An 18156-nucleotide genomic window follows, 5' to 3' on the forward strand; every position below is an offset into this window, starting at 1 on the left:
TGGTTCCATCTGCCTGTGGAAAAATATTTCTTTTCTGGCACAAGCTTTAATTCTATTACATGATAAATTTTATTTACTCTTTTTTTGTTTCTGATTCTCAAACCTGCATCTTTCATAATAATGTTTCTCAGTTCAGGTTCTGGTAACATTAATAAATTGCTGTTCTGGTACAGCAATATGACCACCTGATCTTCACATTTTCACGAAGGCATTCTCTTCTTTGCGCTTTATCAAAATAACCTTTTACCTTCCGTTTGATTTTCCCAAATTTACAACTACCTGCAAAGAACCGGATTCAAATGCTTTTGCTAATGCTTGCAGATAAGTTCCAGTTTGACTCCCTCTATCTGTGTTGCACTGGTATGCCACCAGAAGATGTTTGGAATCACCTGATGGTGTTGCTCAGTCATCACCTCAAAGGTGTGATTGATCTCTGGGGCAGCAGACGTTTCCCTGAATGCCATTAAAATGAGTGGAAATCAGAGTATTTCAGATTCCACCTGCTTACATCTACCAGTTTCTGGGCATTTGTTGATGTGACCATTGTTCTTCTCTAGCATTCCCGAATGCTTGTGAGGTCCTATGGAATGTACAATTTTTGTTGCATCTCAACATCTGTAAACATCTTTGGAACACTTGGCCAGTAAAATTGTGCAATGTGTTCCTCTGTCTGACTCTACCTTAGCCAGGAGTTTCTAGAAAATACAATGAGATAAGCTCTTACAGCTGCTCGGTGCTGCTGTTCTTGGAGCTCCGGTTGTCAGCTGCAACAAGCAGAGAGCAGCCTGCTAAGTCAGCAGACCTGGATGTGACTCATTAAGAGAGACACAGGGCTCGGGTTTGGTAGCAAAGGTTTATTGTCGACGAAGTACAGTCCTAGTGCCCTTGCTTCACTGTTACAGGTAACCCGAACACATGTATGCCCACGACAATGGTACCAGTTCGGTTTCGGCCTCATAGCTTCAAGGCCAGAGGGACCATCACGAGCATCTCTGACCTCCTGCATATCACAGCCCACAGAACCTCACCCATCCACTCCTGCACCAGACCCTAACTCTGGCTGAGTTTACTGAAGTCCTCAGATCATGAATTAAAGACTTCAAGTTACAGGGAATCCACCATTTACACTCGTTTAAACCTGCAAGTGACCCATGCCCAGTCAAGTGCACCAGTATGCTGCTCCTTGGCGTGGCCAAAAATTCGCCACTAATGACTTCTCCTTTTCTAACCCATGATCACAACAAGTACGTGTTCCATGCCAGACGTGGCTAGTTACCAACTCCACCTTGTACCAGTGACTTCAAACAAACATCCCCATCCATTGCCCTGTCATCCCATCCTTATCTTATGAAGGGTGGGTGCATTCCTGTACCATCTCTGAAAGAGGGTCTATGTACGTAGTTACTGAGAACTCTGGGCGGTCCTCTACCATACTCCCTGCGGTCAGGAAAGGCTTATGTGGTTAGCCAAGTACCTGGTGTGTTGCTATTCTGCCAGGCCAGTCTACTCTGGTTCACAGCCTCTGGTTCACGCTGCTAGTTATGCCTATGGATCCAGCAAGGAGTACCCCTGCTCTTTCCAAGCTCTCTTTGTATGTGAGTTTTTCTGTTTCCTGCATCATTCTTCTCCTTTTCTGCACACAGGACCCAGGTGTAGGCTACCACATTGATTTTGATAATAGCATGAACATATTCACCATCCCATTCTGTATGTCTGCCCAGGACCAGGTTTGCTTTGTGCCTGTAGCTGCCTATTGAGCTGCCTGCAGAGATGCCGGGCTCCCATCTTCGCACTCTACAGTAGTGTAAGGAGCAGGAGAGTGGTTGTCAGGAAAAGATTTCTATTTCTCGAATATGAGGACCTCTCCCCCTCCTTGGTTAGACAGGACTTCCTGTTGCAGAAACCCTGTTGACTAGAGATTTTCACATCTGCCACTGTCGTTTATAGACCCTGCCTCCACAGACGAAGCGTGCGCTGCACCTCAGCTAGCAAGAAGCACACCCTGCTGGTGGGTCCTGAATGTTTGGCTGGGCCTGGGAGGCAGTGAGTTGGCTCTGCCAGAGAGGGGCTGGTGGTGCTCTGCAGGAGCTGTGCTGAACGATCCTCATTGCTGCAAGATGACTGACATTGGAGAGCTGATATGCTTACGGATTCAAGGCCGGTGTGTGGGCATCCAGATAACCAACAACACCAGAGATGTGACCCTCGAGTACCCAGGTGAGCAGGTTCCCATAGCTCCATCCACGCTTCCCAAGTTCAGCCTGCAGCTGGTGTCTATACAGAGATGTCCAGGGGTGGTATGTGTCTACTACTGAATCTGCTCTATCCGTCCCCATACACCAATATCTTCTATCTCTCTATCCCATATACCTCCTCTCTCTCTCTTCTCTCCCCTACATATTGATGAGTGATATATGTGTCCTTTGGGTCAGTCAAAACCTGCTGCCCTCTGGCTGAATTTGCTGTTTCTAGCCCGAAGGCACAAGATTGTAATGACCTTCCAGTCAGGACATTTATGTAATTGTCCAGGACTGAGGATTGAGGGAGTTTAAAGGGAAATCACACTTTTGTGTGGGCGGAGGGATTTGAGCGGAAACAGCTGCTGGAAGCCTTTGGGAGGTCGGAAAGTCTGAATAAGTCCCAGGGAGATGGACTGGGGCAGGTGACATGGCGATAGGCCTATGATGTAATGTGAAGTGTTCAGTGTATTTATTTCACATTGATACCACCTCCACATACAGTATGTATGTGCTGTCATGTACACTCACATGTAACACTCCACACAAGTCACAACATGTACACACTTGTACACTGTATCACATACACACTCATACACAGCCAGTATGATGTGTGTGTCTGTCTGTGTATGGCTCTCAACCCTTTAGTTAATAACATAATGTGCAGGACTATGTAACGCTTTCAGCGTTGCCAGATTTCTCAGCATTAAAAGTCCAAAGTCATTTAAACACTAGCCCCAAAGTAAGCCCAATATATTTTATTGAAACAAAGGGTTTTTTTAACCCATTGGTGTGTACATCAAATAACACAGAAAGCTTCTGTTAGATACCCAGTACAGATCTGATTAAAAAAAGTCTACAAGTCCAGCTGGAGTTCATCCACATTAGCAACAAAACTGTGTGATAACAACAAATTCAAAATCAAAACCCGAGGGGAATTTTGACAGGAAGGTCCTCCACCAACCGGCCCCCACTTCAACCATATTAAATTCCCCTTGACAGATCATTACACACCCAGCCCAGATGAGACCCCCTAAAAACTGTACAGCAGTGACTCCCACACCAACTTCTGTCATGTGCAGCCCCAGAGGGCAGCTCTGGCTTCTCCCCCTACCTTAGATCCAGCCTGGCTGCTGCTATCTCGAGGCTGGAGGCTCCTCTTTGCCCAATCCCTGGAGCCTGCAGGAAGCTGTTGGGCTCAGCACCTCAGTCCAGGCTCTGCAGCAGGCACTCCCACCCAGCAGGCTGCAGCTGGTGAGGGGGAGCAGAGCAGAGGGAGAGGCAGAGCCCAGGTCAGGTCACAGAGTGGGGCAGGCTCGGCCCCACTCTATCTCCACTACCTTGTGCCTTGGTCATGCAGGAAAGACACCTCTGCCTGGGGTTGGCTGAGGTGGGGCTGTGCTCTCTTACCCAGCAACTTGTGTCCTCCCTGCAGAAGAGCGGCTGGGCTGTGACCCCACCCAGCCCAGGGTCAGGATTCCCCTGCTGCTGGGATGGAGTTATTAATTATGTTCGGGATGTTGTGTAATGAGGAACCCCATGGTGTTTTCTCCAGGCACTGTTTCAGCGGCCGGGTTGTGAGAGCTGCGTCCCGCATCCCCCCTGGCCTTCGGAGAGCGTGTTGTGAAAACAAGACACACGCCGTGGAGCGTCGGGGTGCTGAGCTACGAGTCTGACGTCTTCACCCTGGTCATCATGTTTCTCAACCCCTTCGAACCCGTACTCTTCTACATCTGAGTTTGCCATCCAGATCTTCACTGGCAGAAGCACTTCCACAGCATGGAGCACCTCTACAACTATATGTACAGCGACGGCCCTCCCTATAATGCGACTTCTACCGAAAGGTGCTTCAGTCAGATGCCAACTGGAGTGACCAACGAGGAGATCCAGGTGAAGGCCAGCATTCCAAAAAATAGTCCATCATTCAAGTGCAGATTGAGCGAAAAGATCCCTCCGCCTAACTGCCTACCCAGCTGACCCAGGCAGCAGGGAAATGCCCCAATGTGCCAGACAAGGGGCGTTGGTGAAGAATAGTGACTCTCTTCTCCCAGCTTGAGTAGACAGCATGTGCTAGATGTCGAGTTAGTCCTAAAAATGGCCAGACGATGTGGGTGGGGAGGAGCTAGTCACCCAAGTATACTCTCACCTGACCTGACCCCACATGCCACAGTGTCCACATGCTATTTTTAGTGACTAGGGATGTCTCTACCAGCTGGGCAGTATCCAGCTCCAGGTTTTTCGTCATTTTAAAAAAACTTTTGTTTCTTACTTATTTTTTAACCTCAGAAATAACAGGTGTTGGCATATGAAGACCTGAAGTTTAAGCATTTATCAATGTATAAACTCCCAGAAAGCTTTGCAAAAAGTAATGCTAAAAAAGATAAAGAGAATTTTAGCAAATAAGAGCTAAATTTCTTGTAAGGAAATATGTATAAGAGCATGGCCTTTGGTATAGCTGTATAAGTTGTTTTTAATTGCATGTGTGCTTGCTAGGTAAAATATAATTGGCTAAGAACTTAAATAAGTTATAAATTGTAATGGAAACCAAAGAAAGGGATAAGTAGATAGATCATAACGTAAGAATGGCCATATGGATCTGCCAATGGTCATCTAAGCCCATTGCCAGATGCTTCAGAGGGAATGACAGAACAGGCAATTTCAGTGATCCACCCTGTTGTCCACTCCCAGCTTCTGGAGTCAGAAGTTTAGGGATACCCGAGCATGGTTGTGTCCTGACCATCTTGACTAGTAGTATGATGGGTTCCTCCCAGGGTGCAACCTGGAACTGGGGTACCACGAGCCTGCCTGACCACCAGCCTGGGCTCCCTTAACTGTTCTGCTGAACAGGCCCCAAGTCCCCTCCAGAACACACACAGGTAGGGACACACCAGCTGCAGCAATACACAGACCTGAGATCAGCTCTGCATGGGAAGGCTTAAGCTAAGGAACGCCCAGCCCTCAGGCAACCTCCCCTCTGGAGGGAAACCCAAATTATACCATCTTGCGCCTGCACAGGGACTGTGCAGCGAAAGCTCATGAAATTCATCCTCCTTCAATGTGCAGAGGAAATATACACAGCTTTCGCCCCGTTATGATTTCCACATGTATTTAGACAAAAATAAGTTTATTGACTACAAAAGATAGATTTGAGATGTATAAAGGATAGCAAACAGATCAAAGCAGATTACGTAGCAAATACACAAAAACAACAGTTAAAGCTAATAAACTAAAGAGATGGGATATAAGTAGCAAATTCTCACCCTAATTGTTGACTTAGGCAGTTTGCAGAGATTCTTGAGGGCAAGCTGCACTTGCCTGCAGCTTAAAACTGCAGGTATTTCTCTCACAGGCCAGAAATGCCTCTAGCCTGGGTCCAACACTTCTCCCTCGGTTCAGTCCTTGTTTCTCAGGTGTTTCAAAGCATCTCCTTTGGGCAGGGAGTCAGTGAAGAACCACGATGATGTCACTCCTCTGCCTTAAATACCTTTTGCATATGGTGGGAACCCTTTGTCTCCCAGTTTTGTTCCTGTGCCAGTCAGTGGAAAAACACTGGTTTGGATGGAGTCCAGTACCAGGTGACCTCGTCATGTCAAAGTAGCCATGAGTCAGATGCTGTTTGTAGCATCCTCCGGAAGGCTCCCGGTGGGAAATTAGCTTCTTCTAAGACCTGTTCTTGCTAATGGCCCTTTCCAGTCAGCTATCTAGATTGATTTCATTCTGTCTAGTGAGCATTCCCCAGGTGTAAACACATTTGTAATAGATGCATAGACAAGTCCTAACTTTAGATACCACAATGATACATGCATACAAATAGGATAATCATATTCAGTGAATTATAACATTTTCAATTATATCTTACATGACCTATCTTGCATAAAATACATTATAGTTATACCATAATCATATCATAACAATATTGCTATTAAGAATAGGGGGTGTAATGCCACAGTAGCCATTTATCCTCCATGAACTTACGTAATTCTTTCTTGAACCTCATTATAATTTTGGCCTTCACAACGTTGCCTGGCAATGAGTTTCACTGGTGGTGTGTATGTTGTGTGAAGAAGTATTTCCTTTTGTTTATTTTAAATCTGCTGCCTATTAATTTCATTGGGTGACCCCTAGTTCTTGTGTTAGGAAAAAGATAAACCTTCCCTATTTGATAAATAACCCTTCCCTATTTCATAAATAACACTTCCCTATTTGCGTTTTTTGCACCATTCATGGTTTTATAGACTCCAGTGGTGATCTGTACCCTGTATTCACCCCTTTCACACTGTTGTAATAATCTGTACAAAATTTGAAAACTCGTAACTCACTGGTCAATATTGTCCTCATGGGTGAACATGCCGTTGGGGGAGGCTAGCCCTCAGCACCTCCCCCTCTGACCGAGGCCCCAACCTTCTGCCCCCCTCCTTCTCTGGAGCTTGGAGCACACACCCCCAGCCTTCCCATACACCCCCAGTCCCAGGCAGGCGGCCTGGCTGGAGCATACCCAGCCCCAGTGCAGGGCAGGCGATGCGACCAGAGCACTCTCAGCCCTGGAGCCCTGGGTGGACACCGTGGTCCCAGCACCGGGAGGGTGGGCGGCATGGTGTGGCATGGCCTCAGCCCAGGGAGTCTTGTGTGCACTGCAGCCTCCAGCCTGCCACAGAAGGGAACATCAGGCAGGAGGGAGCCTGGGAGTGGAGCTTGGACGGGGCCATGACAGGCTGTTTAGGTGGGCACAGGCTTCCCCAGCCTATGATATCTGCCACCCATGATTGTCCTGATAAAATGTGAGTAGCAACATTGTATGTAAAGTTATAAGATTCCATTGCGTGGTGTTAATAAGAAATATTCCAAGTCTAGGGAGCAGCCAAAAAATTCTACATCTTAAAAAGAAATAGCTTGGCGTGTCCATCCACACAGTCTTTTTGTCTCCTGAACCTCAGCTGGAGATGCTTCAGAGAAGAGAAAGGACAATAAGAAGGAAGGGCAGATGCCCCAAATCATTCCTCCTTTTCTCTCTGCCCACTGCACCCAGGACACCTGGAGAACAAAGGGCTCAGCATTGGACCAGGGGAGGGATCCTGACTGAAAGTTCAGTCAGTAGAACTGCTGGAACACGTGGTGAAAGCGCTTGCTTTGAATTCATTCCAGTTTGTTAAGTTAGACATTAGTTGCAGTTTACTTTTATTTTTCTTGTACCCAATTCTGACTTGTGTCTCATTACTTGTGTTCACTTAAAGTCTATCCTTTCATAGCTAATAAACTTGTTTTATTGTTTAATCTAAACCAGTGTGTTTGCATGGAAGGGTTTGGGGAAACTCCATTTGGGATAACAGGATTTGTGCATATCATTTTCTATTAATAAATGCCAGACTTTCTATGAGCATGTATTGTCCAGGAGTGTGCACGGCAGTACAAGACGCACACACCTGGGAAAAGTTTGGCACTGCAAGTTTCCTTGTGTCCCTACGCAGCGTAATTTGTGAGTGGCTGGCTGCAGCACTCACACAATAGCAGTGTAAAAGGCTACTGTAGGTTAGAGAGGTGAGGCGACACAGCAGTTCATCAGTCCAGATTGTATCCTAGGTACGTCACAATCTCCCCCTCCCCCCGCCCCGTTGTCTCTCTTCTTTTTATCCTGGGTATACCCTCCGTTGTCTCTTTTCCTTTCACTGAAGCTGTTCCATACCCCTAATCATTTTTGTTGCCCTTTTCCATTTCCAACATATGTTTTCTGTGATGGGATGACCACATCTGCAAGCAGTATTCAAGCTGTGGGTGTACCATGGATTTATAGAGAGGCAATGTGATATTTTCTATCCCTTTGTTAATGATTCCCAACATTCTGTTACCTTTTTTGACTGCAGCTGCACACTAAGCGGATGCTTTCAGAGAATTATTCAGGAGGACTCCAAGATCTCTTTTTTGAGTGGTAACAGCTAATTTAGACCCCACCTTTTTTTTGTATATGTGGGATTATGCTTTCCAATGTGCATTACTTTTCACTTATCAACACTGAATTATGTTTGCCACTTTGTTGCCTAGTCACCCAGTTTTGTGAGATTCCTTTGTAACTCTTTGCAGTCCGCTTTGGATTTAGAACAACAGGGTTGGAAGGGACCTCAGGAGGTCATATAGGTCTAACCCCCTGCTGAAAGCAGGACCAATCCCCAGACAGATTTTTGCCCCAGATCCCTAAATGGCCCTCTCAAGGATTGAACTCACAATCCTGGGTTTAGGAGGCCAATGCACAAACCACAGAGCTATATATCCCAAGATTTAACTATCTTGAATAATTTAGTATCAACTGCAAACTTTGCCAACTCACTTTCACCCCTTTGTCTAGATCAGGGTTTCTCAAACTTCATTGCACCGTGACTCCCTTCTGACAACAAAAATTACTACATGACCCCAGGAGCGGGGACCAAAACCTGAACCCACCTGAGCCCTGCCATTCCTGGCGGGGGGTCAAAGTCCAAGCCCTACCGCCCAGGGTGGAGGGGGGCCCAACGCCAAAGCCTGAGCCCATTGCCCCATGTAGGGGGGCTGCAGTCCAAGCGCTTTAACTCCGGGAGTCCTATAATCTGAGCCCTGCCACTCGGGGCTGAAGCTCCTACCCTTTGTTTAGTATCTTTTAACCAGTTACCAGCCCATGAGAGGACATTTCTGTTACTTTGAGTTTTTGTTGTCACTTTCTCAAAGGTTTTCTAACAGTCCAAGTACGCTGTACCCATTGGATCACCCTTGTCTCCATGTTTGTAGGCCCCCTCAAAGAATTCTAATAGAATGGTGAGGCATGATTGCCCTTTAAATAGTTAAGTTGATTCTTCCCCAACATATAGTGTTTATCTATGTGCGTGACAATTTTGTTCTCTACTATAGTTTCCAATCACATTGCTTGGTACTCAAATTAGGCTTACTGGCCTGTAATTGCCAGGATCACCTCTGGAGCCATTTTAAAAGGTAGGTGTTACATTAGCTACCCCTCTAGCCATCTGGACAGAGGCTGGTTTAAGGAGTAGGTTACATACCATAGTTAGTAGGTCTGGAATTTCATATTTGAGTCCCCTCAGCATTCTGGGACAGTCCCAGAGCTCTGTCACCTAAAAAGAAAGGCTGAAGTGTTGGACTCTCCCTCACATCCTCTGCAGTGAAGACCAGTGCAAAAGAAAAAAAATCATTTAGCTTCACTGCAACAGACTTTTTCTTCCTTGATTGCTCCTTTAGCACCTCCACCATCCAGTGGCCCCACTGATTGTTTGTTTGCAGGCTTCCCGCTTCTGATGTACTTAACAAATTTTTGTGTCTTTAGCTAGTTGCCCTACACATTCTTTTTTTGGCCTTCCTAATTATACTCCTACGCTTGACTTGCCAGAGTTTGTGCTCCTTTCTGTTTTTTTCAGTAGGATTTGACGTCCAATTTTTGAAGGATGTCTTTTTGCCTCTACCCATTTCTTGTACATAGTTGTTTACTCCTGCTGGCATTTTTTTTTTGGTCCTCTTTTTGTATTTTTTTATTTGGAGTATACACATTGTTGAGCCTTTATTATGGCATTTTAAAATAGTCTACATGCAATTTGCAGGCATTTGTCCCTTGTGATTGTCCCTTTTAATTTCCATTTAACTAGTTTCCTCATTTTTGCGTAGTTCCCCTGTGATGAAGTAGGGGCTGTCTGTGTGGGGAATGGGAGAGCAGGGGAGGACTTTAGAGGATGGAAGATACCAAAGCCTGTAACCTGAGCTAGGTAAGGGGGGTGAAAGGTCAACACCTGGGCCCGGGAAGGGGGACAAAGGAAGGGGCTGGCAGGAGAGAAGTAGTTTTCAGTTGGGGTTTGGGGCTATGTGGGTGGAATTCAGGGTATCCTAGCTAGGATCCAAGCACCCTGAAAGCCCAGAAGGACTCAATGGAGGGGTCCTGACTGTGCCTGCAAGCTCTGCTGTAACCGGTGTTCCTGTTGTCCAATAAACCTTCTGTTTTACTGGCTGGCCAAAAGTCACTGTGGGGTTCAGGAAGAGGGGTGCAGGGCCGGACTCCCCCACACTCCGTGACATCCCCTTTTTGAAGTTAAATGCTACTAGTATGGGATCCTTTTATATTTCCCCCTTCTACAGCTATGTTAAATTTAATTATATTATGGTTGCCATTACTGAGTGATATAGTGACCTCTTGGACCAGATCCTGTGCTCTACTTAGCACTAAATCAAGAATTGCCTCTCTCCTTGTGAGATCCAGGACTAATTGCTCCAAGAAGCAGTCATTAACGATGCCAAGAAATTTTATCCCTGCATCCTGTCCTGAGGTGACATATACCCAGTCATAGAATATCAAGGTCAGAAGGGACCTAAGGAGGTCATCTAGTCTAACCCCCTGCTGAAAGCAGGACTAATCTCCCAAGCAGATTTTTGCCTCAGACCCTTAAAAGACCCCTTCAAGGATTAAACTCCCAACCCTGAGTTTAGGGGGCCAATGCTCAAATCACTGAGCTATTCCTTCCCCCCCCCCCACATCAGTATGGGGATAGTTAATAGCCCTCATTATTATTGAGTTTTCTGCTTTTGTAGCCTCTCTAATCTCCCTGAGCTTTTCACAGTCACTGTAACCATTCTGGTCAGGTGGCTGGTAGTAGATTCCAATAACTATTCTCTTACCAAGAATGGAATTTCTCTCCATAGATTCTATGGTACTGTTTGATTCATTTAAGATTTTTACTATATTTAACTCTATGCCTACTTTCATGTATAGTGAGTGCCATTCCCCCACCATGGCGACCTACTCTGTCATTCCTACATATTTTGTACACTGATATTACCATGTGCCATTCACTATCAGCGTTCCACCAAATTTTTGTGATCCTGTTGTACCAGTATCCTCATTTCATACCAGGCACTCAAGTTCACCCATCCTAGTATTTAAACTTCTAGAATTTGTAACCAAGCACTTATAACATTTGTCAATATTTAGTTGTCTGCCTTCCCGTGATGTAACTGGATGGGACTCTTCTTCATTTGACTTGTTCTTCTTCAGTTCCTGTCGGTACTTTGTCAACTTCTATCCTCTCCTCTTTACTGGGATACAGAGAGTCCCCGTTAATAAATTCTCCCCTAAGGGATGTCTCTGTCCAAACCATGTGCTTCTCTGCACCTGTCTCCTTTCCCCCAGCCCTTAGTGTAAAAGCTCTTCTACGACCTTTTTAATTTTACGTATCGAGAGTCTTGTTCCACTTTGGTTTAGGTGGAGCCCATCTTTCCTGTACAGGTTCCTTCTTTTCCAAAAGATTCCCTAGTTCCTAATAGACCTCAATCCCTCCACTCTATGCCATTGTCTCATCCACGCTTTGTTACCCTGCAGATCTGCCCACCTAACTGGCCCTGCATGTGGAACTGGAAGCATTTCAGAGAATGCAACCATGGAAATCCTGGACTTTAATCTCTCACCTAACAGCCTAAATTTGGCCTCCAGGACCTCTCTCCTACTTTCCCCTATGATACTGGTACCTAGCATGTACCATGACTTTATAAAACATTGCAAAAAGGGGGAAAAACCATAAAAAGGCAGAGCAGATTGGGCTGATAATGTGAAATCACAAAACACAAGTAAAGCAGTGGCAAAGCAGAGGTTTATTCTAGCCGCTTATAGAGATAAGTGGATCTTGCAACACACCCAGCACATCTGTCAGCGGGCGCTTTTGGGGGAAATATATATACATAAGAAATAGATAGGAGATTCAAAACCGTACTGATAGAGAATGCTAAGAAATGGGAAGTACCAGAACACCTGATTATAAAGAAATAGAAATAAACTTGGCCAGTGAGAATGGGATGATGGATCCTTTGTAGTAAGTATGTGATTGACCATGGGAGCATTTTATTTGCATGGGACACAGTCTGAGAAATGCTTCTGGGGTTCTGCTTGTTCTTTGTATAACTCAGAGGCAGAGGACAAAAGTTGACAGGAAAAGAAAACAAAAGTGTTCATGCAGCTGCTTGATGGTTCTAGAAACAGAAAAAGCTTCCTCTCTTGCAGTTTATAAAACATAAGTGAGAAGATCAGTAAAAATTACAGCTACAGCAAACTCAGAAAACCCAGCAGGATGTTACAAGGTCAAAGAGAGGCTGAGACAGTTATGAAACAAAAAGCTGTGGTAAAGCAGGAACCTTCCACAAATTATGTGAAATGTGAACAGGTAACCTCCTAAGAAAACAACTGAAATATCATGCTGCTGTATGTAGTGTATTAAAATGCTTTGGTTTTTCTCTTTCAATCTAACACCTCATCATTATGTATCTGTGTCTAAATTCAGTCATTTATTTTTACTTAGAGACCATTTTAAAGTTGAATTTTTGTGTATTAAGACTAATTTAGCAATTACCAGCTACTAAAACTATTCTGCTGTATTCTAAAAGGACCTGGCTTTAGGGTTGTAATTATCTTGTAGTGTATTTTTTAAAATGTGCAGTTGTATTGTGTGCTGTTAAATCTCGGTGAAAATTTATTATATAATGGCTAACCTTGTTCTGTTGTTTAAATGTACATGCTTCTTAAAAGTATGAATTATGTTAAATCTACTCTGTGTGTGTTACACACTCATTTCCTGTAGTTGAATTATTTGAGTGACAACCACCATCTGATATGAAAAAGGGACTTTTTTTTATGTAACATTATACTATGTTATATAATTTGATTGTCACTTAGAAGACTAAAATAACTGTTAATTTGGCTAGCTATATTTCAAGTACAATGTGTCTTATTCATAACAATCTGTATCTAAATGTTTCTTTTTCTCTACCTCTTCCTTTGGTCTAAAGAAACAAACAAACATGTCAATTCTTTTGCAAAACCAAATGTGCAAAAGAGGGGGGATGGGGATGGACACTACCCTTTAAGTGTAAATAGTCTGCTGTACTAGCAAGTCACAGTGGTAAAAACACAATACATCAAAATCAGGTGCAGGAAAGAAAAAAAACCTGCTACAAGGCTCACTTTTAAAATCTTACAAATCAAATTAATCTCAACAAGGAAGAAACTTAAAAAAAAGAGCACCAAAGGAATTACCAAAATGCTAAACTTAAGTTAAATTTTTTTTTTTACTATTAACAAGTTCAGTAAAACTAATTATTTTAACCTTGCAAAATCCAAATGTCAATCTTGTAATATAATTTCTAAGGAACAAAATGTTAACTTTGTTGCTAAGCCTAAACTCCTGCCTTCTTTCTGTGTGTTCAGCAGTGCTCAGGAGGTGAGGAAAACAGTAAAATGAAAATAAAGTTTTGTTTCATTTTAAATTTGCTTAATTTCTTTTTTGGGAGAGAGGGTTCTTCCTCTTTCTCTCACTTTTTTTTTTAAATTATCCTGCCTTTCCTGCTCACAAAGGAATTGGGATGAATGGAGCCTGCAGCTTGCCAGCAGCAGGTTGAGACCATGGGCTGAATGAAGAATTGTTCTCAGAGCCACAGTTCTACCAGAAGAACTGGGCAAAGATGTATCTTAAAGAAAAAAGCTTTTGAGGAAGCTCTTTGAAAAAGGAGAAATGTTCACTGTCGACGTGTGTTTTTGCGACCAAAAGAAAAAAAATGAAATGAGAAAATTCATTTCCTTTCAGAAAAATTTGTTCTTGCTTGGAGGTAAGGGAGTGTTTGTTTTTCTGTTTGGTTTTTGGTTTCTTCTGCCCTTCTTCTTTCTGACTTCTTCCCATGGGAAAGTGTGAAAATACTTTTTTTAAAAATTTTACTTTCTCTCACTTCTTTATATTTTTCTTCCTTTTTTTTCTTCGACAGTGAACATTTCTCCTTTTTCAAAGAGCTTCCTCAAAAGCTGTTTTTTCTTTAAGATACATCTTTGCCCAGTTCTTCTGGTAGAACTGTGGCTCTGAGAACAATTCTCCATTCAGCCCATGGTCTGAACCTGCTGCTGCCCAGCTGCAGCCTCCATTCATCCCAATTCCTTTGTGAGCAGGATGCCAGGTGGCCCAGACGGGGCAGAGACTGTGAAGCCCATTTTCCAAGGTGAGGAGCCACTGAGCAGCCATCAGACACTGTGGTGCAACACGGACACAAGAAGTGCCTCTTTTTCTGAGACAACCAGCCCTGAGGTGCTGAATCCCTGCAGCTCCTGTTGCCTCTAGATGGAGCAGAGGGATCTGAGCCTCCCAAGAACCCAAGTGTCTTGGGCACAGTCACATCAAAGCAGGATGCACAGGTGGCCTGGGCTGCAGACTAGAAACACATGTTGCACCCCAGAACAGCAGTCCCAACACACACACACAAATGAAGCAAGACACACAAGTAAGTTGTCTATCATCATGGTATCTGAGCACCTCTCAACATCAAATCTCTTTACCCACAAACAGCCCTGGCAGGGGTGCCCCGGACTCCTCTACCCACGATCCCGAGGACTTGCAGGGATTCCCAGGAGCGGGGCGTCCTTCCCATGGGCACTCTGGCTATCAGGAGACCTCAGCCAGTGGAATGTAGAGCCTTGCTTTGCTCAGCAAAACACTCAGAACAATGTGTTGTCCTGTGAGAATAACTGGAGAGGAAGCTGTAACAGCCCCAGGGATTTCTATGTTTTTATTGCATGTTTGTTGATTGAATGCAAGTATTAGAGTTGTTAACTAAAGATTAACAGAATTGTTGATATCCTTTTGTGAGGGTTAGATAAGAGGGCTCAAACACAGAAGATAGGGAGCCCTGCAGAGCCAACACATTGTAGGTTACGCATCCCAGGAGGGATTCGTATGGAGTTTCTAAAAGTTCTATTGATGAATTTTTAAAATTCAGTTCATTCCATGTGGCCCATGTTGTCTCAGATGGGTCAGTTATTCATCTGATGCAGGAAGCACGACCATTTCTCTTCAGTCTTTTGTTCTGGTTTTGGAGACCGTATGTGTTTTTGCAGTCAAAGTGATAAATTGCATTTTTTGGGGTGCCGCCATGACGGTTCTAATCAGATGCCTGTCTCTATTAACTTCAGACACCTCAGGATATGTTCTTAGTACCATGGCTATGGGAAGCTGGTTGATGTAGGCCCTGAAATAACTCCTGCATCAATTTTCTAATATCAGATCAGTAAAGAAAACACCTATATTTTCAATGTTTATATTTATATTCATTATAACCCTTATAATGACTAATGGAGAAACTCAAGATTCCCTTTTACACACACACCTTCCTGGAGTTCTTGTGGGCTTTATAAAGCTCTCTACCAGCCTGACATAATCTAGAAAGTTCTCAGAAGACATGGCAGACTCTAGAAAGTCTCCTGGTTCTAGATTCATGAGTCTTCATGGGCCTGTGTCACCCCAGAGGTGGCTGCACTCCCTACTGGACAACATTATCATTGTGGACATTTTCTATTTCCATTTGTTACGTCTGTAAATGCGATGGCATCCTTTGACCTGAAAAGCGCTATTGAACTCTCCAGCCTTTGTTCTTCATCTTTTTATCATTGTCATCATCAATCATCATCATCGTCATTGTCATCATCACTGCTGTATTTACCCTGTCAGACAACCACCTCTCCTCAATTAACAATCTGGCATCCTCCTTGAGTGGCCCAGTTTAAAGGTTGCTGCTCCTTTCCTATTTGGCTGTGGAACCTTCATGGTCAACACAGCCAAGGTCACAACAGGATAACGTCAATGTATCCTGCACCTCTCCCACATGCTCATTTCCCGTAAATGCTGGCCGAGGTTCCTCCCTCTCTCTTGTGATTTGGAGAGACAGGCCTAGACTTGATTAATCACCAGGGCTGGGCTCTGCCTTCCAAGAAAACCAGCAACAGACATAACCTCTGAGGCACAGAGAGAATCTGGAAACTCCCAAATAACTCACAAGAAGGAGGCTGTTGATCTGCTACAGTCCCAGGTAAGTAGGTTCCCATTGCCTCTCAGCAATGCTTTCCAAGTGAGTCCACAGCTGTTGTCTTTGTGCAGGCTTGGAAGGATGAGATTTTAATCAGGGAATGTCAACAAATCTTGATTTCACTGTGTGGACGCAGAAACAATATTTCCCTCAATAATAATCAACATTTACTGCTAGGCAAACCTAGAAAAATGCGGCTTGAGAAATAGTTGGAATTTGATTAGAGGCAATTTGCTTTGTATATTTTGGTAGCTAAGGTTGCTAAGGTAGCTAGGGGGTGGACAGCATTAAATAATATGAAACAGTAGACGACAGACCTGAGACGTTGTTGAAATCAGAGGGGCTATGATTGAGTCCTAATGCAGAAGGCCTTGGGGTGGAAAATGAAGAAGTACGGTCGAAGTGGAAGATGGTATGATTTAAGAGATTTTTTTTTTTACTAAAAAATAGCAGTGCCAGTCTAAAACCTAAGGGGGAAAAACTTTTTTTTGTCACTGTACATTACTTTTATAACCCTAGACTGTTCGCGCATGCTCCTTTTTTATTAAACACCTATCCCAAAGGACTGTGTCTTCACTGCTCTTTTTTTATTACAACACACACAAAAGGGTTGTGTTTTAGGTTTGTCTTTTCGAGTCATTATCCCTTTGCAAAACTTTATGGAACTTTAACTTGTGTTTGTTAAAAAGTTTGGGTCAGAAGCATCCTTCTCTGTGATCCATTGACTCACGGATGCTGTTTTTGCTGACAGCTGCTTTGCTGCAGCTTCACATTGTTTTTTACTAAAAAATGACCAGTGCTAGCCTAAAACCTATGGGAAAACTTTCATAAACAGGCTTTCTGTGTTTTTAAGCCTGGGTTATTTCTGCGAACTTACATGTTATTGAAACACCTGTGCCTAAGGGGCTAAATGAAGGTTATGGGTCTTCAGGTAGGCTTGTCTTTTCAAGTGTTTTATTCCTTTACAAGCTTTTCACTTCTGTTTGTTAAAAAGCGGGGAAAGAAACAAAACTTCTTCTCTCTGATCCACTGGCTTACAAAATAAGGGGTATATAAACCATCTGTTACTAAAAACCTGGGGTTTTAAGCCTAGGATGCTTCTGCCTGCTCTTTTTTTATTACAACACAAATAAAAGGGAAGTGTTTTAGGTTTGTCTTGATAAGTCATTATCCCTTTGCAAAACTTAAGGTAACTTTAACCTGCATTTGTTAAAAAGCAGGTAAAGAAGCAACTCTTCTCTGATCCACTGACTCACAGACGCTGCTTTGCTAACAGGAGCTTTGCTGCAGCTTCACATTGTTTTTACTAAAAAAATAACCCCTGTTAGTTTAAAACCTAGGGGAAAAGCTTTAAAAAATGGTGTGTTACTAAAAGCTTATGGATTTAACTTTTATTAAAAAACCTCTGTAAAAGGGCTACACGGCAGAAAAATGCTAGGAAGTCTGTTTCTTTAGATAAGAATAAAACAATTAAAAGGAAGGGAGGAGAGAGAAAAAAGGCAAGGAGGTGGGGGGAAGAAGGGGATTGGCTCTTGTTTAAAATCTTGGGACTCTAGGATTGGTTCAGGAAAAATGAATTCTATGACGCTGTTGTAAAACCACCTCTGATTGGGCCGATCCAAAGGTAGCGATAGCAAGTCTGAGAGGGTCTGAACCAGAAAAGTTGCCTCATTCTACAGAAAGACTGCAAAGGTAAAAATTCTCTCTCTTTCTCTCATTCTCTTTTTTTCTCTCTCTCTCTTTGACTCAACCGTGTGCTGTCTATCTTTGCCCTTTGCAAAGGGGGCTGTCATAAACAGATGGTTAAGGGTTAATGTCTCTTTGACCTGTAAAGGGTTAAGAAGCTCAGTAAACCTGGCTGACACCTGACCAAAGGACCAATCGGGGCACAAGATACTTTCAGATCTTGGTGGAGGGAAGTCTTTGTTTGTGCTGTTTGTTTTGTTAGTTGTTCGCTCTTGGGGCTAAGAGGGACCAGACGTGCACCCAGCTTTTCTCCAATCTTTCTGAATCAGTCTCTCAGGTTTCAAAATAGTAAGTACNNTTTTTTTTTTTTACTACAGTTTCA

The 18156-nt window shown here is 43.7% G+C and overlaps 2 protein-coding genes and 1 long non-coding RNA gene across 3 annotated transcripts in view; 1 reads left to right on the forward strand and 2 right to left on the reverse strand.

The window, feature by feature from the left end:
• LOC116835240 (scavenger receptor cysteine-rich domain-containing protein DMBT1-like) overlaps positions 1–18156 on the reverse strand; it is a 633172-nt gene that overhangs the window by 512293 nt on the left and 102723 nt on the right. The gene's annotated exons all lie outside the window — the stretch shown is intronic.
• Positions 1810–13511, forward strand: LOC142047586 (uncharacterized). Its single transcript, XR_012656880.1, has 3 exons — positions 1810–2217; positions 3793–9890; positions 10294–13511. It is a non-coding gene; the product is annotated as an uncharacterized LOC142047586 (long non-coding RNA).
• LOC116823121 (ephrin type-B receptor 3-like) overlaps positions 17803–18156 on the reverse strand; it is a 3795-nt gene continuing 3441 nt past the window's right edge. The window contains exon 3 of the mRNA XM_075070509.1: positions 17803–17874. Coding sequence (XP_074926610.1) covers positions 17803–17874 — 72 coding nt within the window. The remainder of the gene's footprint in view (positions 17875–18156) is intronic.

Source organism: Chelonoidis abingdonii, chromosome 11 (assembly GCF_003597395.2).
Source record: "Chelonoidis abingdonii isolate Lonesome George chromosome 11, CheloAbing_2.0, whole genome shotgun sequence".
NCBI classification, from domain to species: domain Eukaryota; kingdom Metazoa; phylum Chordata; order Testudines; family Testudinidae; genus Chelonoidis; species Chelonoidis abingdonii.